This window comes from Vombatus ursinus, unplaced genomic scaffold, assembly GCF_900497805.2.
Source record: "Vombatus ursinus unplaced genomic scaffold, bare-nosed wombat genome assembly UNPS02014832.1, whole genome shotgun sequence".
NCBI classification, from domain to species: domain Eukaryota; kingdom Metazoa; phylum Chordata; class Mammalia; order Diprotodontia; family Vombatidae; genus Vombatus; species Vombatus ursinus.
This window is the reverse complement of record NW_020954610.1, coordinates 14,554,625-14,581,664: the sequence shown is the minus strand read 5'-3', so window position 1 is coordinate 14,581,664 and position 27,040 is coordinate 14,554,625. Positions and strand designations below refer to the sequence as shown.

General features: G+C 39.9%; 1 protein-coding gene and 1 non-coding gene across 2 annotated transcripts in view; both read left to right on the top strand.

Moving 5' to 3' along the window:
* The window catches only part of XYLT1 (xylosyltransferase 1), a 326,870-nt gene that overhangs the window by 188,988 nt on the left and 110,842 nt on the right, over positions 1-27,040 (top strand). Inside the window, exons 3-4 of the mRNA XM_027839087.1 lie at positions 5,878-6,050; positions 6,678-6,880. Coding sequence (XP_027694888.1) covers positions 5,878-6,050; positions 6,678-6,880 — 376 coding nt within the window. The remainder of the gene's footprint in view (positions 1-5,877; positions 6,051-6,677; positions 6,881-27,040) is intronic.
* Positions 13,261-13,367, top strand: LOC114026127. The gene has a single exon (XR_003567093.1). It is a non-coding gene; the product is annotated as a U6 spliceosomal RNA (small nuclear RNA).

Sequence of the window (27,040 nt, the reverse complement as noted above, 5' to 3'; positions counted from 1 at the left end):
AGAAGACCTGCATTCAGGTCCTTTCTCTGGTAATACCAGCTATGTAACCCTTGGCAAGTCACTTAATCTGTCCATATTCTAGTAAGAAGTTCTCAAAGAGTGGTCTGGGACCTCAGGGGGTCCCTAAGACCATTTAGGAGGGCCACAAGGTCAAAATTAATCTTATGTACTTAAACACTTTAATTTCTGAATTGGTAAATATTGATAGATATAGCCAAGGGCATGCTGGAGGCAGCTTTAACCAGCTCACTGATTGTTAAATTTTCAATGTGAGCCTTAGAAATGAGCATGTTTACAATCTTGTAGCTGGGGCTAAAACCCTAGTTTCTTGACCCTCAGACCAGACTGTTTTCACTCTCACCAATTTGTAATTCTTAAAGTTCTTTCCAAAGCTATACCGTCCCTTTGATCTCTCTCTCTCTTTCTCTCTCTTTCCCCCCCCCTTCCTGATTACTTCCAGAAGAACATAGTTAAAAATGTGACAAGCACAACTTTTCATAAGATCATAGATTTAGAGCTGGAAGGATTCCTGGACATTATCTCATTGTACAGATGAGGAAAGAGACCATGAGAATTGAAGTGGCTTCCTCATGATCACGCAGGTAATAAGCCATGGAATGAGGAAACTGAACTCATGTCTATTGACTCCTATCCAGTGCCCTCCCACAGCACCACACATCTGGTGCAAGAATTTGTCCCCCAATGATTAACATTTAGCCATTCATATGTTTGTTCCCCATTTGTAAAGTGCCACTTGGACATCATAAGGTTTTTTTCATTATAATCATGTCCAAAATACTGCAGCTGAGTCATTTGTTTCTTTTGATCCCAAGTGGATTCTCCCCATTTTACACATTGCACACCTCAGAAAAATTTTGTAAGATGCTGGTGAGATCCTCTGCTTTTCAGGAATTCATTCCTTCTATATCATGATGAAACTTCCAAAGAGAGCCAGCAGAGCCCATGTGGGTGCCTGAAAGCAAATACATCAACACAGACAAGCCCATGCCACTGCCTCTCTATCTAGACCCCTTCCTTTGAGGGTAAGCATCACTTTTAACTCCTCAGTATTAGTGCAGCTTTTGTGAAATGTTGTTACAGAAACTAGGGTCCTGGATCAAAAAGAGAAAAATTACCATTGGCAGCAGAGCTGGGAAATGATAATAGTGTCTGAGCCTCATCTCCTTCCTCTATAGATGAGGGGCTGCACACCTTACTGCTTCATACCCATGCTCTGATTAATGCTGTAAGGGAGAGGATATAGAGGCTAACTTGGATCTAATGTGGCATTGAAGGTGGAGTGTGGCATATAAATAAAGGAACCAGTTCAGTACACTTTAGTTACAACTTCAACAAGCCTTGGGACAGCCCTCAGGAAATGAGGGTTGCTATTTGGCTTGGATCCCTGCCATCTCCCACTCCCACCCACCTCCTCTATGTGGCTTGATTCACTGTCCTGGCCTGTTTCTCTCTGTGTCTGTCTGTCTGTTTCTCTCTCTCTCTCTCTCTCTCTCTCACACACACACACACACACACACACACACACACACACACACACACACAAACACTCTGAAATAGGCATGCCCCAGACTGACTGTGTTTTTTTAAGTCTGACATTACTGCCACTGCTCCCCAGACTGGATAACCCCAGGGTGGGGTTAGCTGTATTTTTAACCTGACACCCTTATTCTACTGATTTGCTTGTATTTGGTTTCTCTGGGCATATTCCCCATTCCCAGAAAAAAAACCTGACTTGTAGCTCTCCTTCAATTCAGTCTCCTGCCCATGTTTCTTTGTAGGGATTGTTTTGTGTTCCTGGAAGGCGCTCCCTACTCACCTCTGCTTTTTTAGTATCTCCAGCTTCCTTTAAACCTCAACTTATTTACTAGAAAAAAGCAAGCCTTTCCAGATCTTGGTAGTTGTGAGTTATCTCTATCTCCTCAAAATGCCATTGTTATATGTACTGTTGTATATTTTAGCATACTAGCTGTTTGAAGGTAGGGACTATTTGGGTATTTTGTTTTTGTTTTGTCTTTTTTTTTTTTTAATCTTTAACTTCCAAGAACCTGAAGGGCAGCTAGGTGGCACAGTGGATAAAGCAATGGCCCTGGAGTCAGGAGATCACGCGTTCAAATCAGGCCTCAGACACTTGCTAGTTGTGTAACTCTGGGCAAGTCATTTAATTGCCTCCAAAAATTTGCCTCCAAATTTTTGCCAATTGTCTCCAAAAATAAATAAATAAATTCCAAGAACCTGTTTAGAAGCATGATGTAATAGAAAGAAAGGTGGATTTGTTGCGGTCTGAGAGGTTGAGACCCCTCAAAGACTGGAGCACAGGACAGGGTCATCTGAAATGAATTCACAAGCATTCTTTAAGTCAAGGTGGCAAAGATTTATTCTTACACTTTTTAGTGGGCAAAGATTCTTAAGGAACCTGCAAGAGACTGAGGATGGAGCTAGGGTTTATATGGAAAAGGGCATGGGAAAGGAATGCCAGAGGTACTGATTAGGTAATCCAAAGGTGTAGGTGTCTTTGGAAGCTGTGGATAGGAAAGTACAGGGAGTATACCAGACAGGGAGGGAGATGACAGAGGCATGGATCTTGGGAGTCTGGCAGGACGAAGAGTCCTTGGGCCAGCCAAAGACAAAACTCCTTGGGCTGGGCAGGGCACCCCTCTCTCTCTGTCTTGATGAAAGAACGTTCTGCAACAAGGGAAAATTTTCTCACAAGACACGAACTTACTAGGGAATTGGGAGGCTTCCAGAGACTTGATCTGATGGCAGGGGCCTGAGCAGCCCAGCACTCTCTCACCCAGCTTTGTGTGGCTGCACCAGGGAGAGAGATAAGGGTCTTGCTGGGGCCCACGCATGAGTAATTGCTAGGCACAGTGTCCTTGAGCTGGGGAGTGATTGTCAGAGACAGTGTTTCTGAAACTAGGGAGAAATCAGGGTCCAAGTACAAACACAAGTACCCAAGCACAAGCACCCAAGCACCCCATCAACTTTAGTATGAAGGAGACCTCAGTTCAAGTCTTGCCCTTGACATTCTATTTGTGTGACCCTGGGCTAGTCACTTAAACATCTCACTGCCCCTAGACAATTCTCAAAGACTTGCAGAGAAGGAACTCATCTTTGTTAGCAGAAGATGCTCACAGAGAACTCCCTACAGCAATTAAATCACAAGAAATAGTCACCATAGCTTTCAGTGTGCAACTGAACTGACATTATTATAAAAAGTCAAGAAATAAAGGGGCAATTGGAATGTTCAAATTAGGCTGACTCAAGGGAAGCAAGAGTTCTTCTTAGCAGACCTTTAGGGGGAGGCAGGATGAGTGTTAAGATTCCACATCCATATTTTTAAAAAAATCCCTAATCAATCAACAGGAATATATTAAGCATTTGCTAGGTGTAAGAACTAAGAGTGTGTGTGAGCGCTCTCACATGCAGGTAGGATAGAGCAGACACTGAGGTGATACAAAGAGAGGCAAAAACTGTACAGGTAACAAATACCTCATAATCGCCCATTGGATTGAATCAGATTGGACTGGATAATTATTATTATTATTATTATATTGTCATTATTATACTTAATCTCCACTATTAGATTATAAGCTACTGAAAGGTAGGCAGTGCCCTCTTTGTATTGATATCCAGCACATTGCTTTGCATGGAATTGTTAATTAATGTTAATAAAATTGAATTTGCCCCACCGTCCCCCAGGGCAAGAACAGAAATACTTTCTTGAAGCTCCAAAATATTATCAGTTCAGAAATGAATTTTCTTTAAGAAGTTCAGTAACATTAATAATGGACAATTTTATCAGGTGATAGACTTTGTGATAGGGAGATTTGGGGCATGCAAATAAAAATTGCAAAAATTATCACTTAAAAAATGAATTTTGGTAGAAAATGTGATTTTTACTACCTCAGTTATTGTTTAAGTATCATGGAATCTGCTTTTTGTCTGCTATTCAGACCTATTAATTTAGGTGAGAGGGTAAGTAGAGTGGGACAACCACTGCATGCTTCCCTGATGACCCAGATCTGTTTTTACTCAAAGCAAAGAAAATTATTTATGACAGGATAGACAGTATAGACAATCTGAGCAAGAGTACAGACTCTTTGAAGATGTGGAAGCCCTACTTTATCAGGACCTGTAAGAGATTCAGTCTGACTCAATGAAAACCAGGTTAAGCAATGGAAATTCCGTGAATTGAAAAAACATGGTGCCCTCAGAGGTACTATCACTATGATCTTTGTAAGGATGATGAGTGTTGGGGGAGGGACATTTTGAAACTGATTTAAAGATTAGTGAGCAGATTTCCGGCATGATCTTGGACATTTCATAGAATCAAAAAGTATAAGCTGGAAGGAATTTTAGAGATAGTGCCATAGGTTCCCAAAGTGGGTGATACTGCCCCCTGGGGGGCATTGGAACAATGGGGGGACTGTAGTAGTTTGAAAAGACACAAATTTCAAAAAACAAAATAAAACCAAAAAAAGGGGGTTAAAGAAAGTAGATTTCCAGGGGGGCACTGAATAATTTTTTTTTAAAAGGTGACGAGTAAGCCAAAGAAGTTTGGCAACCTCTATTAGTGCAACATCATTATTTTATAGATAAAGAAATTGAAGGACAGGGTGATAAAATGACTTGCTTAAAGTCATACAAAACTAGTAAATGGCAAACCTGGGACTGGATAGAGAAATGCAAATTAAAATACCTCTGGGATACCACCTATCAGATTGGCTAACATGATGGAAAAGAAAAAATGACAAATGCTAGAGGAGATGTGGAAAAATAGGGACACTAATGCACCATTGGTGAAGTTGTGAACTGATCCAACCATTCTAGAGAGTAATTTGAAACTATGCCCAAAGGTCTATAAAACTAAGCATATCCTTTGACCCAGCAATACCACCAGTAGTAGGTCTGTATCCCAAAGAAATTTTTTTTTTTAGGCAATTGGGGTTAAGCGACTTTCCCAGGTTCACACAGCTAGTAAGTATCAAGTGTTTGCTCTGAGGTCAGATTTGAACTCAGGTCCTCCTGACTTCAGGGCCGGTGCTTTATCCACTACGCCATCTAGCTGACCTTCAAAGAAATTTTTGTAAGAAGAAAAATGTCCACATATACAAAAATATTTATATCAGCTTTTTCTGTGGTGGCAAAGAATTGGAAACTGAAGGGATTCTCATCAGTTGGGGGATGGCTTACAAGTTGAGGTATATGGCTGTGTTAAAATACTATTGTACTACAAGAAATGATGAAAGAGATAGTTTCATAAAAACCTGGGAAGACTTATTTGAGCTGATATAAAGTGAAGTGAGCAGAATCAGGAGAACATCATATATAGTAACAACAGCATTGTTTGATTATCAACTGTCAAAAACTTAGCTCTTCTGATTAATATATTAATCCAAGATAATTCCAAAAGACTCATGATGAAAAATGCTATCCACTTCCAAAAAAAGAACTGATTAACTCTGAGTGCAGGTTAAAGCTTATTTTCTTTTACTTCCTTTATTTCTCTTGTGTTTTTTTTTCATATGGCTAATGTGAAAATATATTTTGTATGACTTCATATATATAATGTGTATTTCTTGCCTTCTCAATGGGTGGGGTAGGGGAAGGGAGAAAGAATTTGGAACTAAAAATTAACAAGAACAAAAAAAATAGGACTACAATCTACCTCTCCTAAAGTCTAGTCTTCAGTCTACAAATGACACCTCATGTAGTTTGACCCAGGTGACTCCTAAGGGCCTAACTCTAGTGTTCTATGATCAAATGGTCTAGGTGAAGAAAATCCTCTGTAAGGCCCCAGATTTCTATAGTCCTGTGGGCACATCCACATCTGTGATCTCTTGGATTTCTCTACAGGCAAAGCCAACAACAATGTGCGGTGGGATGAGGACTCCGTGGAGTACATGCCTGCCAACCCTGTCAGGATCGCCTTTGTCTTGGTGGTACATGGCCGGGCATCTCGGCAGCTCCAACGCATGTTTAAGGCTATTTACCATAAGGACCATTTTTATTATATTCATGTTGACAAGGTAATATATCACCTGTTACAAATTTTCTGTTTCACCCTCTGCCAATCTGTTTCTGACACCCTATCATATACCTTTTCCTCTCATCAAGAAGGTTGCCCGTAGAAAAGCCACTCTCCTTTCTCCATCTGTAACATTTGACCTATAACATACACCCTATTAAATATTAGGAGAGGGGAATATTTAAAATGTGCTTTGCTTTATTTATATGCTTCTTTGTCTCAAGTTTTGTGGAAATATCTAGCTAAGTCAGTCATGTGCATCTGAGCTTGTATTATTCTAAGAAGTCAAGAAATAAAAGGAGTGGTTGGAATGTTCAAATTGACCTGCTCTGAGGGTACCTGCTTCTTAGCAGACCTTTAGGAGGAGCCAGGAAGGCTGGTAAGACTCCACACTCCAGGAGATCTATCATATATTTATTGACAAAATTTCCAGATTTCATTCTAAATTCTCTCTACCTTAGGGCCTATTTACAGTTTAACATCATTAAGGACTCCAAGCTGGAATTCATTGATTGGAAAAATCAGGTTTTTTGGAAGTCCAATGTGCTAAAAGGAAATGGAAGACACGAAAGTTATGTCAATGTATTTTACTCGCTGCTGAATGGTTCTTTTTGTCTTCTTGGAAAAGAGGTCCAATTATCTGCATCGACAAGTGCTCCAGTTTGCTGGCCAGTACCAAAATGTGCGTGTGACCTCCTGGAGAATGGCTACCATCTGGGGAGGTGCCAGTCTTTTGTCCACCTACCTCCAGAGCATGAGGGACTTAACAGAGATGACAGATTGGCCATGGGACTTCTTCATTAATCTCAGTGCTGCTGACTATCCCATCAGGTATGTTTATGGATGGATGGATGGATGAGATAGATAAGTAGATTGATGGAAGGATGGATGGATAGGTAGGTGGCTCTGCCCAAGGTGCAGGCCAGTCTAGTGTCGTGGTTTCTCTCCATCTCTCTCCCTTTTTTTTCCTCCCTCCCCCTTCTATGGTGTCTCTCTCTCTTTCTCTTTCTCTCTCCTGTTCTTCCTTTTCTTCCTTTCCCTCCCTTGTTTTGTTTTGCTAATTAAGAGAACAAAAGCTAGTTATCCTTGTTCCGCTAAAGACTTTCTCTCAAAGTAAGGTGCTTGGTGTTATCTTTAGTTTTCATTGGATAATCTCTGAAGCAGAAGTAGAACCCTTCAGATGAGACTAAAACAAAAATCAATCATACTATGGCATGTAACTTCTTATTTTGGAAGTGGAAGATTGATGTAAGTATCACAGTTATACATATACAATTTCAATGCCAGGTACTTCTATAGCACCTGTCCCATTTACTCTCTTTCAAGAAGGGTCATACCAAATCCTACTCAGATCTATGAGAATTTCTTTTTTAAAAATCTATGTTTCATGAAACATTCCTTTTCTTTTTCTTCCCAATCTCCCCCAAACCTCATCAGCAAGACTTCTATGACTTCTAAGATTTCACATTTAGTTCCCAGCATTACCTACATATATTTTCTTTGTCCTGTGAGTTAGAACTTACTGGACCACAGACTTCCATAGTGATGCTATTGCCTTTGAAAGTTTTTTTTTAATTTGGGGCTAAGCCCTACCCATTGGTGAGGTTTTCTCTTCTGTATCAAAGTAGATTATCCCTTTTAAAATAACAGAAAAATTCAGTGGGAAACATTTTAAAAGGAAATTTCCCATCAATAGAACTTTTGCTTTTGACTCTTCTTTCCTGATTTGTCAGAAAAAGTTAAAAGGAGAAATGCACTGTTCTGTTCTGGTCTGGTGAGAGGAAAGGGGAAATCCGTTCTTATTTATCAAGATATGATTTGAGTATAACCAAATTTGAGAGCAATGTTTCAAAGAAATATAGATACAGGGATGATAGGAGTTTTTTTTTTGAGTATGTACATGTTTAAAGCAAGAAGTTATAACTCTCACTATGTATTCTTCTATGTATCCCTGGGCTTTTGTTTCCTTGGTATTTCTTCCAATTCTGTTACCTTCCAAAGGGGGCCTGTAGCTGAAGAGTCAGCCAGCCAGCCAGCCAGCCAGCATTTATTTATTTATATATTATCTATCTATTTATTTATTTATTTGCCTATTTATTTATTAATGTGTCAGGATTTATGATAAATGCTGGGTATACAGAGAAAGCCAAAGGATAATCCCTGCCCTCATGGAGCTCACAATCTAATAGGAGAGACATGTAAACAACTGTGTACAATCTATAGACAGGGTAAGTTGTCTATATTCAATAGATCACTATAATCTACTCTACTACTGTACTACTGTCTCTACTATAATCTGTCTATAACCAACAGAGGGAAGGAACTAGAACTAAGAGGGATCAGGAAAGGCTTCTTGTAGAAGGTGGGATTTTAGCTGAGACTTGAAGGAAGCCGGTAAGCACAGATGAGGAGGGATAGCATTCTGGGCATGAAGGACAGTCAGAGAAAATACCCAGAGTTGAGAGATGGAGCGTCTTTTTCATGTATCAACCAGGAGGTCAGTGAAGAGTGTGTGATATGGTAGGTAATAAAGTGTAAGAAAACTGGTTTGTTTGTTTTTTTTAAATCACATTCATCTTGTATTTGGGAGTGGATTGCCCTGATCTGTCAGGCAGCCTCATGTTGTATATAATTGGGGTCTAAAACATTAATGGTAGACTAGAAGGAAAGGAACGCTATCAGTATATCATAAAGTGAACATTTAAAAAAAAAATTGTTACCTGATACTTATTTGTAAGACTGACTTTAGGCCCCTCTCTTTCCCCCTCCCCCTTTTAGGTACTGAGTCCAAAAATATCCAAAATAGAGACCTAAATTAGCCCTAAAGGGTAGCTGCTGTAGGCCTGGGCTCTCTCAATCAATCAGGAAGAATTGTATAAGTACTTATTATTCATTAAGTACTGTGCTAGACTCTGGAGATGCAAAGACAAAAATGAAATGTCCCTCCCCTCAAGAAGCTTACTTCTATTCCAGGAAGCAAAATAGCAATTTAAGAAGGAGGAGCCTACAAAAGGAACTAATACACGACCATGATTAAAGAATGTTACAGTTAAGGAACTTGGGAAGAGTGAAACTGTGTGTAGGGAAGTAGAGAAAATGCCCAGTGGTTCCCTCTGTCCCTGTAATCCTGCTAGCTTAGTCCTGAGCTGCTGGTCAGGGAAATGGCATTCATGGTTCCCAAGTTCAGCCTTTTAATCTAGCTCACCTTTTCCCTCTCCTTAGGAGGATGAGAACATGCCCCAGTCCCCATTCTGAGCCTCAGAGTCCACACATATGGTACAGAGAAGTCTAGGGGAGCCAGTGGATGATAGAGGGCAGATAAGAATTCCAGTTCCAAAAACTAGGCCAAAGACTTATTGGGAATAGACACCTGGCCTCTGAGTCAGGCCTAATCCACCTTCGACTAATGGGGTCAGGCAGGCTATCCAAGGCCACCCCATGTTGATTTCCTGAGCTAAAGTTGTAAAATGTGGACAATTAGTGGGGAAAGGAGCACATCGACTTAGATGTGGGGAGAGGAGCATGTGGGTAGATGCTTTCCCACTGGCTCTCTTGAAATTATGTCTGAGGACTCTGCAGTAGGCCTTTGGTTTGAAGCTTCACATGGTCCTGTTCCTATGTGATACCCAATTACAGAATGAGTATAAACTCGCCCTGGGTAGAGATGACACTTATAGAAGCTCTTTCATTGTGCCTAATAATTCTCCAAGTCTTTCCAAGCTTCTCAGAGCAGACAAACCCTGAAAACGAGGCCACAGTGTTCTAAAAAATCAGGAAAGAGAGCAGCCTACCCACTGTCTTCCCTTCTCTTTCTGTCTTTGTCTTTATTTGTCTCTCTCTCTCTCTGCTTCTCATTGTCTCTTTTCTACCTTACTTTGCATGTCTCTCTTGGGATCTCTCTTAGTTTTTTTCTCTATTTCTTTGTCTCATCATACTTCTCCCACCGTCTCCATTTCTTCTCTCTGTCTCATTGTCCCATTTGTCTGCTGTCTCTTTCCATCCTACTCTGTCTCTGCCATTCCTGTTCCTCTTCAGTCCCCTGCCCCCAGTCCCAGATGGTCCATTACCACTCCTAGGTTTGCCAGCTTCCAGGCCAGAGGCAGTTTATCCATCATGTGCCACTGGTTCATTTTGCAATTGATTTCATTAAGTTTCTCTGCATAGGAACATATGAATTTTGCACATGAATAGTTTTTATCCTGGGTGACTTTATGTTACACTTTCACTTCCCATCTGCCACTCCATCTGTGCCACCCTAACCACTACTTCTCCCATGCTAGAAGGGATGAGCCAAATTCAGGAGGTGGGGATGATGCGATTGACAGAGCCTGGGGTGCCCAACTCCTTCAACTCTGACCTTCCTGAGTGGAATAGAGAGTACTGGGAGCCTGCTGGAGTAAAGATGACCAGGGTCAGTCCAGCAGGGCAATTATGTGTTATTTTCCATAGGACTCTGGATCCTTTCCCTGCCTGTCTTGCTTGGGGGTCCTAGATCAAGGAAGGATGGGAAACTGTTTTTACTGTTTCTCTACTTAGGATCATATTAATTTTGTTTATCTATCATTACATGCTATAGGGTTCAGAATTAGAGGGGTGGTTGTTTACTGTCAGACTCTGCTCTGGTCCTATCCATTTCAGAAAGCACATCGATAATTGGTGGAAATGGAAAGGTAGACATAGGAGGTCACCCAGTGAAGGGTGACCAAAAGGGCGAGAAATCAAAACTCCCAACTGAGATGTTTGTTTCAGCCAAGTCGCTGAGCACTTCTCCAGTGCTGCTACTTCTCCTCAGGCTTGGGCACCACATGGATGGTGGCAGCATCTTACAGGTACAGGATCTCAGTCCCCAAACGTAAGGTGGGCTGCCTGACATTGTCTGTCTAAAATGATGAATTGTCCAAATGGGGAAAGACTGTTAATTGTGGTCCATGGAAGACTATTCCACACAGGGGTTAGTGGAATGAACTGAGGAGGTTTAGACTGTAGAAAATCATAGAGAGCTAGCACCTGAGATGATAGATTCAGGATCTCAAAAATTTTTGACAGGTCAGAATATCTGACCAAAACCAAAGAGATAAGATTTAATTTGTATAAATATGAGGTCCTTGTAATGACATTGAAAAAGTTGGCTTTATAAGTGTGTGACGTGGAAGACGTGGTTAGACTGGGGGTTTGAGTGGACTACAAGTTTAGTATGAATCAACATTATGCAGCCCAAAGAGCTAATACAACTGAGTCATGGCCTCCAGGAGTAAGATGATTGTCCACAGTGTTCAGACCACACCTGGGGTATTGTGTTCAGTTCTGAGTATCCCATTTTAGCAAAAGCATTGAAAAGCTAGAGAGCATACAGGGAAGGGCAGTTAGGACAGTAAAAGCCTCAAGTTCATTATGTATGAGGATTAATTGAAGGGTCTGGAGGTGTTTGGCCTGAGGAGAATAGATTCTGTGCTGGGTAAGGAGGGAGTTAGTGTAGAGCATAATGCCTCTCTTCAGAATCTGATGGCCATTCATATAGATGAGGGATCTGATTTGTTCTTCTTACTTCCAAGAAGTAAAACTAGGAGCAGTATGTAGAAGTTGCAGTGAGGCATATTAATAATAATAATAATAATAACTAACACTTCCATAATGAATACTATGTGCCAGGCACTCTGCTAAGTGCTTTACAATTATCATCTCATTTGATCCTCCCAAAGACCCTAGGAGGTAGGTACTATTATTATCCCTATTTTAAAGTTGAAGAAACTGAGATCAACAGAGGTTAAGTAACTTACCCAGGGTCACAGAGTCAGTAAATGTCTGAGATCAGATTTGAACTCTAGTGTTCCTAACTCTATTCCCAGGGCTCTATATTCTGTACCACCTGACTGCCTCAGAGAGCAGAGTAATGTAAGAAAACATTTCCCCACACTTAAAGCTATTCCTAAATTGAATGGGCTGCTTTGGAGAAGTGGTATTTATTTTTGACACAGCTAGAGAATACAGTCTATAGACTGCTGGACTTGGAAGCTGGAAGATAAAGGTTCTAATCCTGCCCCAGACACTTACTTAGAACAAACCACTTAAATTCTCTCAGCCTCAGTTTCCTAATCTCTAAAACGGAGATAATAGTACCTACATCCCAGGGCTATTTTGAGGATCAAATGAGATTATATATACAAAGCACTTTATAAACTCTAAAGTGCTATATAAATACTAGCTATCATCATCATCATCATTACCACTACCATCATCACTAGAGATATTTAATCAGGGATGGTGACCAATTGTTTTGCATGGAGGGATTAGATTCAATGTCTTATGTCTTCTGCTTTATTTGTATTCCCCAACAATGTCTAGTATGTATGTATATATGTATTATATGTATGTATGTATGTATGTACATACTCACCACATAGTGAGAACCAACGTGGTATTATCGAATGGCTAACTCAAAGCAACCTGCCATAGGTGTAAGACACTGGTCCTATACACTTGTTCTAAAGGCCTGGCCTCAGTGATCAGAGCTACATTCCTGGAACTAGATTTCTAGTTGGTCCTGACTGACAGGGATTTGTTTAGGATTTGGGAAGAAGAAAGGCCCTATACCTGAGGTTACCTGGGGATTCCATGTTTCAAGGCAAATATTTCTTCAATTCTTCCTTGCACCCTTGACAGAATCTTCTAAGAGTGATAATAGAATCTACTCTTATGGAACTGTCATGGAGAATAGGTGTTGAACACGGAGGTAGGGTAAAAATTTAAAGAGCCAATAAGAAGCCCAAACCTTTCAACCAGCTGGAACCCTAGCTCTGAGGATTGAGTCCTCAGCAAAGAATGAATGGTTCTTTACCCTGAGACCTTTGGCCCAGGAATCTCTATCTCCATCCAGTTAGACAGAAACAAGAACTTTCACATACCAGGAAGATGGTTTCACTCTGAAACTGACAGCATAGCTGAAGGGTTTACTCCAGATCCATCCTAGTGAGGACTCTTTCCCTCTCTGAACCTCCGGACTGTAGCATGTGCTCTTGGCAAGCCTTGTACATAGCAATCTGTCCCGTTTTGGGCAATTTATCATCTTAGACAGACAATGTCAGGCAGCCAACCATATGTTTAGGGACAGAGATAACCATACCCACAAGATGCCACTACTGTCCACGTGGCATGCTGAGCAAAAGGAGGGGTGATAAAGTTGGGGAAGTGATAAGTAATGTAAGTGATAAGCAATGCTCACTTCAGTGGCACATATACTAAAATTGTAATGATACAGAGAAGATTAGCATGGCTCCTGTGCAAGTATGACAAATATGACAAATAAATATGACAAGTATGACAAATAAATTCATAAAGCATTCCATATGGAGCAGCTAGATGGCACAGTAGAGTGCTGAGCCTAGAGTCAGGAAAACCTGAATTCAAATCTGGCCTCAGACACTCACTAGTTGTGTGACCCTGAGCAACTCATTAACTTTGTTTGCCTTCGTCTCCTCATCTATAAAATGAGTTGGAGAAGGAAATGGCAAACCACTCCAGTCTCTTTGCCAAGATAACTCCAAATGGGGTCACAAAGTAGTTGGACATGAATGACAATGACTCAACAACAACAACAATGACAAGTAGGAGTTAATAGCACACAAAGTTTGGGAGTCAAGTTAGAGCTTGAAAGCATCTTTGAGGCCATTGAGTACAAACCCCTAATTCTACAAATGAAGAAAGCAAGGCCTAAAGTCACACAGCTAGTAAATATCAGAGGGGGTATTTGAACCCAAATCTTTCTGACTCCAAGTCAGGACCCTATACACTATACCACACTACCTTTCAAATAGTAATGGAAATGTGTCAATTTCCTTGTTTCCTTTCCTTGTACTTTCAGTGTTATAAGATTATTTTTTTAAACTATATTAATTAATTTATTTCTAGTTTTTAATTTTCGCTTCCATAAGATTTTCAGGTCCACATTTTCTCCTCATGTCATCCCTCCCCCCACCTCAAGATGGCGTGCATTCTGAATACCCCTTCCCTAATCTGCCTTTCCTTCTACCTCCCCCCACCCTTCTCTTATCCCCTTCTCCTTCTATTTTTCTGTAGGACAGGATAGATTTCTATACCCCATTGCCTATATATATCTCATTTCCCAGTTGCATGTGAAAACAATTTTTAATATTTGTTTTTAAAACTTTGGGTTCCAAATTTTCTCCCTTCCTCCCTCCTCACCCACCCTCATTGAGAAGGGAAGCAACTCAAATAGAGGCTATACATGTGTAGTTATGCAAAACACTTTCATAGTAGTCATGTTGTGGAAAACTAGCTATATTTCCATTCATCCTATCCCACCCCCCTCCAATTATTCTATTCTCTCTTTTGACCTGTCCCTCCTCAGAAGTATTTGCTTTTGATTACCCCATACCCCCAATCTGCCCTCCCTTTTATCATCACCCCCCACTCTATTATTCCCTTCCCCCCTATTTTCTTGAAGGATAAGATAGATTTCCATACCCAATTGAGTGTGTATGGTATTCCCTCCTTAAGCCAAATCCAATGAGAATAAGATTCACACATTCCCTCTCACCTTCCGCCACTTCCCCTCCACTGTAAAAGCCTTTTCTTGTCTGTTTTATATGAGATAATTTACCCCATTCTCCCTCTCCTTTTTTCCTTCTTCCAGTACAATCCTCTCTCACCCTTTAATTTTATTCTCCATTTTATTTCATTTTATACCCCTTCATCTTCAACTCACCCTGTACCCTCTATTTATACATATAATTTTTTTCCCTCCAACTACCCTAATACTGACAGAAGTCTCATGAGTTCCAAATAATCATCTTTCCATGTAGGAATGTAATCAGTTCAACCTTAATAAGTCCCTTATGATTTCTCTTACCTGTTTACCTCTTCATACTTCTCTTGAATCTTGTATTTGAAAGTCAAAATTTCTATGCAGCTCTGGTCTTTTCATCAAGAATGCTTGAAAGTCCTCTATTTCACTGAATGTCCATATTTTCCACTGAATGATTATAATCAGTTTTCCTGGATAGGTGATTCTTGGTTGTAATCCTATCTCCTTTGCCCTCCTGAATATAATATTCCAAGCCCTCTGGTCCCTTAATGTAGAAACTGCTAAATCTTGTGTTATCCTGATTGTGTTTCCACGATACTTGAATTGTGTCTTTCTGGCTGCTTGCAACATTGTCTCCTTGACCTGGGAATTCTGGAATTTGGCTACAATATTCCTAGGAATTTTCCTTTGGGGGTCTCTTTCAGGAGGTGATTGGTGGATTCTTTCCATTTCTATTTTGCCCTCTGGTTCTAGAATATCAGGGCAGTTTTCCTTGATAATTTCTTGAAAGATGATGTCTAGGCTCTTTTTTTGATCATGGTTTTCAGATAGTCCCATAATTTTAAAATTCTCTCTCCTAAATCTATTTTCCAGGTCAGTTTTTTCCAATGAGATATTTCATATTGTCTTCTATTTTTTCATTCTTTTGGTTTTGTTTCACAGTGTCTTGATTTCCCATAAAGTCACTAGCTTCCATTTTCTCCATTCTAATTTTTAAGGAAGTATTTTCTTCAGTAATCTTTTAGACTTCCTTTTCCATCTGGCCAGTTCTGCTTTTTAAGGCATTCTTCTCCTCATTGGCTTTTTGGACCTCTTTTGCCATTTGGTTTAGGCTGTTTTTTAAGGTAGTATTTTCTTCAGTATTTTTTGGGTCTCCTATAGCAAATTGTTGACTTGTTTTTCATGATTTTCTTGCATCACTCTCATTTCTCATCCCAGTTTTTCCTCTACTTCTCTTACTTGCTTCTTAAAATCCTTTTTGAGCTCTACCATGGCCTGGGACTGATACATATTTTTTTGTGGGCTTTGGATGTAGGAGTTTTGACTTTGTTGTCTTCTGGTTGTAGTTTTGATCTTCTTTCTCACCAAAGAAAGATTCTATGGTCTGACTTTTTTTTTGCACAGTTAGCTCATGTTCCCAGCTAGTTACTTGAGTTTTAAGGTCTTTGTTAAGGTAGGGGTCTGCTTCCAGTCTAGAGAATGTACTGTCCCAAGCTTCAGGGGTTTTGTGCAGCTATTTTCAAAAATACTTCTAGGGACCTGTAAATTTTCAGTTCTTCCAAGGTCGTATGATGAAAAGCGAGGTGTTTACTCCTTTCCTGGCCTGTATTCTGGTCTGTGAGTGACCACAAGCACTTTTTTCTGTCTTGGAACTGTGAAGAGGGTTCCTTCTCCACCACCACTACAAGCTCCACCACGCCGGCATTCCTCGTAACCCCAGGATTGCTTCCCAGGACTACAACCCAGATCCAAGCACAGGCAAAGCAAGAGAATCCTGCCTCAGCACCAGCAAAGAGATCCCTGCAATCCCCCTCTGATCATCCCCTCTATTCCCACTCAGTCTGTGGGTCAGAAGCTCTGGAAATAGCCACTGCCCCAGGGCTGCACTCGGGAACTGGGGCTGGGATTGAGCTTCTCTCTCACTGTGTCACAGATTTTTCCTACTGACCTTCTAAGTTGTCTTTGGTGTTTGTGGGTTGAGAAATCTGGAAACTGCCACAGCTGCCCGTGATTCAGTCCTCTGAAGCCTGGTGTTTGCCTGTGCGCCCACATTGAATTGCGTTCCTCTCCCAGCCTGGTGCGATAGACCTTTATAATCAACAATCCAGGTTGTCTTGGGCTGGAAATTTGTTTCAGTTGGTCTTTTTGTGGGTTCTGCTGCTCTAGTATTTGTTTACAGCCATTTTTTACAGGTATCTGGAAGGGTTTGGGGGAGGTCTCAAGCAAGTCACTGCCTTCACTCCACCATCTTGATTCCGCCCCCTATAATATTCTTAAGACTAGGAAATATGAAAAAAGATATACATATAGGACAAGGAATTAAGCGACCTAGACTCTGAAAGAGGAGTCTTAACTATAGTCTTAGCTATAGTCCTAACATACAGCTCTGAGCTTGTCACTCCATCTCTGGTCCTTATTTAACTCAAGTATAAAATGACAGAGTTGGACTGGGCCTTTAATATTCCTTCCACTCCATTTTCCAATTCCAAGCATTTTCTCTGACTGTTCCAATACCTGTAATGCTCTCTTTCCTTGGATTCACCTCTTGGCTTTCTTCAAGCCCCAGCTAAAGTTCTTCCTTTCGGGCAAGTAGCCTTTCCTGGTCTTCCTTAGTCTTAGTGCCTTTCCTCTAAGGCTACCCCCAATTTATCTGTCTTGTTTGCATGTTTATGACCTGTCTTCTCCCTCATTAGTCTATGAGTTCCTTGAGAATAGAAGCTGGTTTGTGTGTCTGTGTTTGTTTGGTTTGTTTTTTTGCTTTTCCCTGTATCCTCAGCTGAGTGCCTGGTACATAGTAGGTGCTGTATTGCTAGTAATGCCAACAACTGACGTAGTTCCATTCATCCAATAAGTGCTCAGTAAAACCATGCTGATAAAGGTGGTGAACTTGCCATCAGCACTTTCCTGGTCAGTAACTGGAAAAAATTTCTCAGTAGGGAATCAGATTGATCAAACGATCCTTGGCTTTTTAAAGATTTGGATGCTCTTTCAGCATCAGTGATAAACATACATTTGGATCATAGGATCTTGAAAATGGAAGGCATCCCAAAAGCCATTTTAGCCAGTTTTCCTGCTTCGTGTGGGAATTCCCTCTCTGATACCCCTGAGAAGTGGTCATAACAGCTTTTGTTGGAACACATCCAGCAATAGGAGCTATCTGATTTCCTTAGTGGAAAACTCTATTTGCTCTTCAGAATCTATAGTTTCCCTGGTGTGAATACTTCTTTCACTGATATGCCTTGAAACCCCTCTGCCCCTCATTAGGGGCTATTTTTTATTATTTCTATGGCCAACAAATTCACCAAATGGTGGTAAACCTCCTGAAGATGCACCTCTCCAACCTTCTAGACAAATTTGGGAGCCAGATTCACAGCCTCTCACTGGGACTATATTTAAAGCCTTTCTATCTTGGTAAAGCCTACCAAAGCACAGAATCCACTGACATAGCCTTCGAAAGGACACCTCCATACCACAATGAAATAACCGTTAGAAAAAGAATTTATAATAATAATATTATATAGTATATGCATATTTATATATTATGTAGTATATATACATATGTATGCATATTTACTTATATACATATATAACATACACACAGGTATATGTTATATTATAATATTATCTACAACACATATGTAAACACATGTGTTATAAAATATTGTATGTAATTATGTATATTATGTAATAATAAAATAACTAACATTATATCAACTCCAGATCTGAATATCTTTGAGTTTTATCCCCTGGTCATAAATATGCATTTGGAAATAGGATCTGGTCATATGATTTTATTAATATAGGGAAATTTCAGATGAGAGGGACATCTTTTTACCACTATCTCTTGGCACATTATCTCTAAAACTTATTAGTTTAGTTTTAGAGTTGCATATGTCACTGAGAGGTTAAAGGAATGGCCCAGGGTCACACAATCAGTATGTCAGAAATGAGACTTGAAGATCATTCTTCCTAGTTCTGAGTCCAGTTTTCTACCCACGGTTGTTTTGCTGTTTTTTAGAAATAACAGAATAATTCCCTGTCCCACATAGCAATGCTTAAGTCTTCTCAAGCCCACCTTAGTCTTCTCCCAGCTAAATAGCACTGATTTCCTCAACTGTTCATCTTGTGACAGGGCTTCTAGTTTTCAGACAATTCTGGTTATTTTCATTCACATAGTTCCATTTTGTCAGTGCCCTCTTATAGCATGGTTCCCAGAAACCAATACTCCAAGCACTGAACCTACCACTATCTTGCTGGAGCTCTAAAAGAGTAGTTAGAATCAGATTACTTCATTCATTCATTCATTCATTCACTTATTTATAATTTTGCCTCAGGTTATTCTTTTGGCCCTATATCCCAGAGACCTCAGGGCTCTATCATCAGTAATTCATCAGAGGTGATTGAACCAAACTCTACTTCAAAGGGAGATTCATAGTTCAGTGTATTGTGCAGCTCTGACTTCTGTTGATTAGAACATCAAACTTCTATTTAGTTTAAGTTCTCATTACACTTTTTGTTTCATTTCGTTTTAGCAATCTGCCTTATGCTATTGGCTCCTACTGAGCTTGTGGTCAATAAAAATCACCAACTCATTTCCCATGAAATGTTGCCCAAGCAGCTTCATGCATCCTGTAGTTGTGCAATTGATTTTTAAAATTTAAAAGTAGGGCTATGGGTTTATCCCTGTTAAATTTAATCTTGTTGATTTTGGCCCCATCTTCTCTAGCCTATTGAGAGCATTCCATCTGACTTCCCTTAAATATCATATTCAGTAACCCTTCCTGGTTTTATATCATCAACAAATATGGCAAGCATGTCCCTTATGTCTTCAGTCAAGACATTGATAAAAAATATTGGATAACTCAAGGCCAAGAACATAGCCTAGTGGCATACCACACTAAGAACACACTCTAGATGACCCTGATCCCAAAAAGATCATAGATCCAGAGGTGAAAGGGCCTTTAGGAAGCATCTAATTTATCTCTCTCACTTTACAAATAAGGAATCTGAGCATAATAGAGGTTAAGTGACTTGCCCAAGTTCCCACAGATAGTGACAGCACTTGAATTTGAACAATAGAACTACAAAGTCATAGAATTTTAGAGCTAAAGGATCTTGGCAGCAATGGAGTATTATCTATATTCCCCAAAGAATTCCCAATAGAATATACCTAACACATATACTTTACTTGAAGACCTTGAGGGCATGGAATATCTTTGTTTTATTTGTATTTTTATCACTAGTACTTAGCATAGTGTTTGGTATATAGTAAGTGCTTAAATAAATGTTTATTTATTGATTGATCAATTAATTAATTTATGCAGGGTAGGGAACCTGAGGCTTTGAGGCCACATGTGGCCCTCTAGGTCTTTAAGTGCATCCCTTTTACTAAATCTAAACTTCACAGAACAAATCTCCTTAATAAAAGGATTGTTCTATAAAACCTGAACTCAGTCAAAAGGCCAAACCCAAGGACCTAGAAGGCCACATGCGGACTCGAGGCCACAGGTTCCCTACTCCTGATTTATAGTATCAATGAAAGAAGAACTTTCAGATTCCTAGAACATCTCCAGAATTATCTAATGGGGGACAAAGAAATGGAACATTCACTAATTTATCTCCCTCTGCCATTTTCTTTCTGATTTTGGAACTCATTGATATTTTAAAGCAGAGGTTTCAAACATTCAGCTTGCAACACTCCCAAATGCAACCTGAGCCAGATTAAAATGTAATTGGGAAATATTTAACCACATAAACAAAAATACAATAAAACATAGGGAATATTACATTTTCAAAACTGTCAATGTGCAACCCACAGAGATCCTGAGCTACAGATTAGTGGCCTGTGTTTCTATTTAACAGCATTTTTAAGGACCTGTGTCTCCGTATCCCCTACCCCTCTACTATGGCCAAAAAAAAAAAAGGAAAAAGGAATTTATTAAGCATTTACTATGTATGTTCCAGATACTGTGCTCAGCACTGAGGATACAAATACGGGCAAAGAAAAAATAGTCCTTGCTATCATGGAGCCTTCATCCTAATGACATCATGTAAAAGAAAGCTAAAAAGCTAAGGGAGAAGGTATCCCCACAGGGGTATGGTGGTGAATCCTAGAAAGTTAAAATGATAGCTGGGAGGAGAAGGAAAGCTGGGTGGCCTAGGCTTGTCCCCAGAATGGAGGACCTAGAAGAAATTTACCAATAGGAGGAGGAGATAGCATGGTAAAGGGTTGTTCCAGGGCGAGAAAGCCCTCAGCACTGAGGTAACCTTCAGTATAAGAAGGCAGCTAAGCCATAGTGGCAAAGTCTATAGTCTCAAAAGCCCTACAGGCCCTTTTCAGTCAGTTACCCCTCATTTCCTTCCTGGTATAAGTGAGTTCTGGGGCCACAGGAGGAAACTGCCATTCAAAGTACCAAGATGGGGTGCCAGGACTCTAAAAGGTAAAAAAAAAAATCTCTTCCCAGGAGGATGTGGACCCAGGCTAGATAAATTTCTGCATTCTTTAGTGGCCTGCAGAGTCATACAACCTTGCCTACCTCATTTAAAGGCCTCTTGGAAACACCTGACTCTGTGACTGGTATTTAGATTTGAAAACAAGGCATCATGCTATGGGGTCTTTATCAACCTGCTGAACTTTCAAAGCAGAGACCACTTTGGAGTGGGGAGGAGGGACAGTGCCAGAGCGGTTTTCTCTTCTTTTTTTCTTTTGGTGCTGTCATCCACATTTGTTCTGGCTTTTTTTTTTTTGACTCAGAATATCTTCATCAGGAGAACTAGATATTAGTCTGCTCCTTGATGTTATGAGGAATCCCCTTTTTCTGCGAATTCTGGGATTTCTGGGAGTCCAAAGGGATTAAATCTGTATGTGTATGTTTATGGGCACACATGTACATAAAAGTGTCATAATTTCTCACATAAAATGCTTTCTCACCATAATCTCAGAGTCCTTTTTTTTGTCTTCTTTGAATGTTTAGGAAATACAATAATAACCCCTTCTTCTCATTTAGCTTTCTTTTTTTCAGTTGTTTATTTATAAGTATTAAACTGTCTTATTCTCACAAATATAGCAATATAGGGTAAATAAAATGAGGAAACTGAGAATCAATTGATCAGGGTCTTCTACAGCTAGTTGTTGGTTAATCTAGGACTGGTATCTAGGTCTTTTCAGTCTTAGTTCAATGTTCTTTTCCTCTATTCCACACATCGTTGAAGTTCACTAGAGTTTGGACCTGTGGTTTCCTGATCTGGCACAGGCTCTGTGAGCCAACAGAAATACCACACAGGAGCTGTAAGAGTCTGAAAGGACTGCTTTATGCAAACTGTTGTTCACAAGGAGTATAGAAAATTCTCTAGTCATTATGCTGTTCACAGTTTTGTTTGCATCTGGTAGCAAAATAAACATTTCCCCAGTGCTGTTATTTTTCAGGACTGACAAGAGCTGTTGCCTTGTGGAAATGGAAAAGGTTGCTCAGTTCTTACAAGCTGTTCTGTGGTCAGTAAACACAGACCTGCCTTTAGGAAGAATGATTCCTGTAACTTGAGTTGGAAACAGAGAGAACGGACCCTCAGTGATGATATTCAGTGCTTTACTACAGCTTATGAAATCACTGATGAAATGTTTGCTGAGACTCTACTATGTGCAATTATGAGGACAAAGTTAAGTAAGACACTATCCCTGCCCTCAAAAAGTTTACATTCTAGTACTAGGTGGTAAGGATATAAAAACAACAAAATGAAACCATCCCTACTTTCAGGGAGCTTACATTCTGTCAAAGGGGACAATGTCTACATATATAAATATACAGAGAGTAAATACAAAAGAAATATGAGGTTAAATAAATATAACAGAGGTAGGGAGAAAACATGTTAATAAATGGGGAGATCAGAAAGAGCTTCATTTTGAAACCATGCTTGAAGGAAGTGTGTGGACTTCTATGAGACAGAGGAAAGGAGGGAATGCATTCCAGACACAGAGGACAGTCAGCGCAAAGATGTGGAGAAGGTAGATGGAGTGTTCTGTGCTAGGAGCAAAGAGAGAGCCATGTGGGATACTCACAATGATATGGAGGATGAGGCGACTAAGGAGACTGAAAAAAAACGGGTAGAGGGAAAGCCAGGAGAGAGAATAAAGTCATGAGGACCAAGACAGCAGAGAGCCTCTAGGAAGAGAGGGTGATTCAGTATCTAATGCAGAAAGGTCAAGAAAGGTGAGGATTGAGAAAAGACTGTCGGAGTTGCCAGTTAAGAGATCATTAGTAACTTTGGAGAGAGCAAATTAGGTTGAATGATGACATCAGAAACCAGAGTGCAGAGGACTGAGAGAAAGAAGTGAAGGCAACAAGGTGTGGACAACTTATTTTAGGAAAAGGAAATGAGATATAGGATGATAGGTTGAGGAAGTGGTAGAGACTAGTGAAGTTTTTGCTTGTTAGTTTTAAGATGAGGTCAGGGAGCAAAGACTTGGGTATGTTTGAAGACAGTAGAGAAGGGACCAGCAGATAGTTAGGAGACACTGAAGATAGTGGTTATTACTAAGGGAGCAATCTTCCCGGAGAAGACCAGAAGAAACGCGATCAAGTGGGCAGATAGAAGAGGTGATCTTGGCAAGGAGAAGGACCACTCCATTATCAGACTGGAAGAAAGGAATAGATAGTGGGGGAGCTTTGAGATGAAGAAAAAGAGAAGAGGAGGTCATAGTACTTCTCCCCCTCCAGATTATGTTTTATTTGCTTAGTTTGTGTCTTGCATTTACTTATATGTATACATGTTTTTTTTTTTTCCCTCATAGAACTAAAGTGATATTTGTCCTGGATCTAAATTTCCTAGTCATGACTCAAAATCTGGTTTCCCCCTTGGGATAATACTGACCTGTTCTTAGGTTGACATCCAAACCTTCACTTTTTATATTCCATCATACAATTATTCTTTCCAATTATAGGTACTTTCAGAAGCACAAATGATGATAATGATAATAACGCCTCAACATTTATGTAGCAAATCCTAGCATTTCTATAACCCCTTTCAGGTTTGCAAAGATAACAGTGTGTGTGTGTGTGTGTGTGTGTGTGTGTGTGTGTGTCTGTGTGTGTCTGTGTCTGTGTTTGTGTGTGTGTGTGTGTATAAATAAAATGTATGTGTATGTGTATGCATATGCATGTTTATATATAATGTGTATTTTTACATACATAAAAATATGTGTGTATGTGGATATATATGTGTCTCTTCTGTCTGTGTGTGTGTCTCTGTGTGTGTGTGTATTATGTATAATCTCATTTGATTCTCACAACTACCCCAAGAGAAAAGTGATTATATTATTCCATTTTACAGCTGAGAAAAGTGAAACTGGTATAGAATGATTTGCAAAGTCTAATTGTCTGAAGCAGGTTTCCAATTCAGATCTTCCTAATTCCAAGTCCAGAGCTCTATCTATTGTAACTCCTAGCTTCCTGAGATTAATTCAAAGATTTAAAGTGTTTTCCTCACAACAACCTTTTGAGGAAGTGTTAGTGTCAGAATTATTATCCCTGTTCTACAGATAAGGAAACTGAGACTCAGAAATATCAAGCGGCTTACTTAAGGTTCCATAGTTTGTAGGTGCTGAGGTCAGGAAGACACTAATTTCAGACACCAAAATCTAAAGCCTTTTCCCCCTATAAACAACTGTCACCAGGCAGCTAGGTGGCTCAGGGGAGAGAGTGCTGGGTCAGGAGTCAGAAAGACCTGAGTTCAAATCCAATCTTAGACACTTAGTAATTGTGTGACCTTGGGCAAGTCATGTAATCTCTATTTGCCTCAATTTCCCTGACTGTGGTATCAAACTCAAATAGAAATAAATCCTTGAGGGATTTATTGACTTACAAAACCACAAATTAGTATTATCTATATTGTAGTTTCATCATGTTATTAAATATTTGCTGATTACATTTTAATATTGTTTGGGCTGCACTCCCTTGAGGGTAACTTTCACCTGGGGCCCAAAAGTTTGACAGCTCTGCTCTATACCACCTAACTGACTCATGTTAAGACGAAGGGAAGATTTATAAAAGAACAGAATTCACAGATAGGTATATGTAGAAGTGGAAAAGAGCTGTTTTAATGATGGTGGCGTAATTTATGAGTAACTTGTACTTAGGGGTGTTTGAATGTTGTTTTCCAATATGACTTGGCAAAGTTGGTTTTATTTTTTTTTCTTTTAGCTTTTACCAGCTACCTCCCTGAATCATCGCCCAGGTCCAGCAGGTTGGGGGCCTCCCAAAGTATTGGGGTTGGAACAATTATACCCCAGTTTGCTGGACTGCACAGACATTGTTGAATAGTACCTTTTTCATTCATTCAGTATACCCCATTATTAAATACTAAATTGCAGGCTTTTTTGGCTAGATGAGAATCTGAAGGAAAATAAGGGAATAATTCACAATCAAGGGGGAGGTGTCTCAGAACACAAGACTCAGAGCCCACATGTCAGAGAGAGAAATAGAGAGAGGGAGAGAGAGAGAGGCAGAAAGAGAGAGGGGGATGGGAGGAGAGAGAGAAAGAGAGGAGATCCCATATACTGAATAGCTGGTCACTCTCTGGTGATCAAAGCAAAACCTGGCACTCCTCCTGGATCTTAATGGTTTGATCAATGCTTTAATGGTTACACTGGCCAGCAAGCAGTCTTGTTTAACATGTTCCTCAGCCAACATCAGTGACTCCCCACATTCCCACACACAGTTGCCATTGAAGGCAGCTAGTCATGTACTCATGCTTACTCCCAGATTCCTTTGTGATATGAGCTTTTCTAAGAAGATCTTTTTGGGTTTGTGGTATATTCAATAGTACCATATTTCTATCTTTGTATTCTTTTATTTTCTACATAAGTCAATCACCTCCTAACTCAGGGCCACAGTCATTTTGATTTCATAGTCTTCATAACTAACTAGATCTCATTTTACCAGCATGTAATCAGAAATTACTAAAATAATTTATGTAAAAACACTCAGTGATTTGGACTCCAAAGATTCTGGACTAAAGTTTACCTCATTCCACCTAGTAAGAAAACTGGGGCAGCTAGGTGGAGAAGTGGATCGAGCACCTGCCCTGGATTGAGGAGGACCTGAGATCAAATCCAGCCTTAGACACATAACACTCACTAGCTGTGTGACTCTGGGCAAGTCACTTAACCCTAATTGCCTCACCAAAAAAAAAAAAAAAAAAAGAATTTCCAGCTCCAATTAATACAAACACTAAAGGACCTATGATTCTATCAGCATGGGAAACTCTACCAGTTTCCAATCTGTCTGTGACTTAGTAGATAAGTTCCAGGAGTCATATGAGGTATTTAAAAGTGAAGGGACTAACCCAAGGTCTAGTTAGTCTAGTTAGCTCTGCTGGGACAAAATTAATCAAATTTCCCCATATATTCATGCATATGCTTGATTTGTGTGTATGGATACATGTATTTACATATACATATAGACATATGCACATATATGGGGTTTTTCTTGGGGAAAGTGGGGGTGGGGTATGACTTCATTGCAATGGCCTGCTGGTGGATCTGCCTGCTTCAAGTCTTTCACCACTCCAATCATTCATTTAACTACTAAAGTCTTTTTCCTGAAGCTCAGGTCCAATCATGCCACCACTACCACCACCACCACCACTCAACAAACTCCAGTGCCTCCTTATTGCCTTCAAGGAGCAAATAAAAAAATGCTCTGTTTGGCATTCAAAGTCCTTAATCACCTACTCCCTTGCCTTTCCAGTTTTCTTACACCTTGCTCCCCAATTGTTTCATGAACAAGGCTATCCATCTCTTGGCTCTGGGCCTTTTCTCTGGCTGTTTCCCCTGCCTTGAATGCTCTCCCTCCTCCACTCTGACTGCTGATCTTCTTGGCTTCCTTTTAGTTCCAAAACTAAATGGTAGGATTTTAGCCACCTTCTACTGAAAGCCTTCTCTAATTCCTCTTAATTCCAGTGACTTCTCTCTGTTATTTACTAGTTATCCTAAATATAGCTTGTTTTCTATAAATTTGTTTGCATGTTGTCTCCCCCATGGGATTATAAGTCAAAGACTGTCTTATGCCTTTTTTGGGGGGTATCCCCAGCACTTAACACTGGGCCTAGCACATAGTAGGCATTTAATAAATATTTATTGTTCGCTTGATTGATCATATGGGGATTGGGAGTAAACTGCTTCTCGCAATAAAGATTACCACCTCCTTCAAAATTTTTTAAAGTCTTAGAGCATTTCCTGGAGCACCAAGAAATTAAGTGGCTTGTTGAGGGTCACACAGCTGATAGTAAGAACTCAGTTCTTCCTGACTTCAGGCCCAGTACTCTATCTACTTTGCCATCTAGGTGCCTTTTTTAGTTTCTATTTGCAATTATAAGCCATGGTGTTTCATATAAATATGAAATGATATTTACATTCATTTTCCACAACACCTCAAGAAAATAGGTGCAATTAT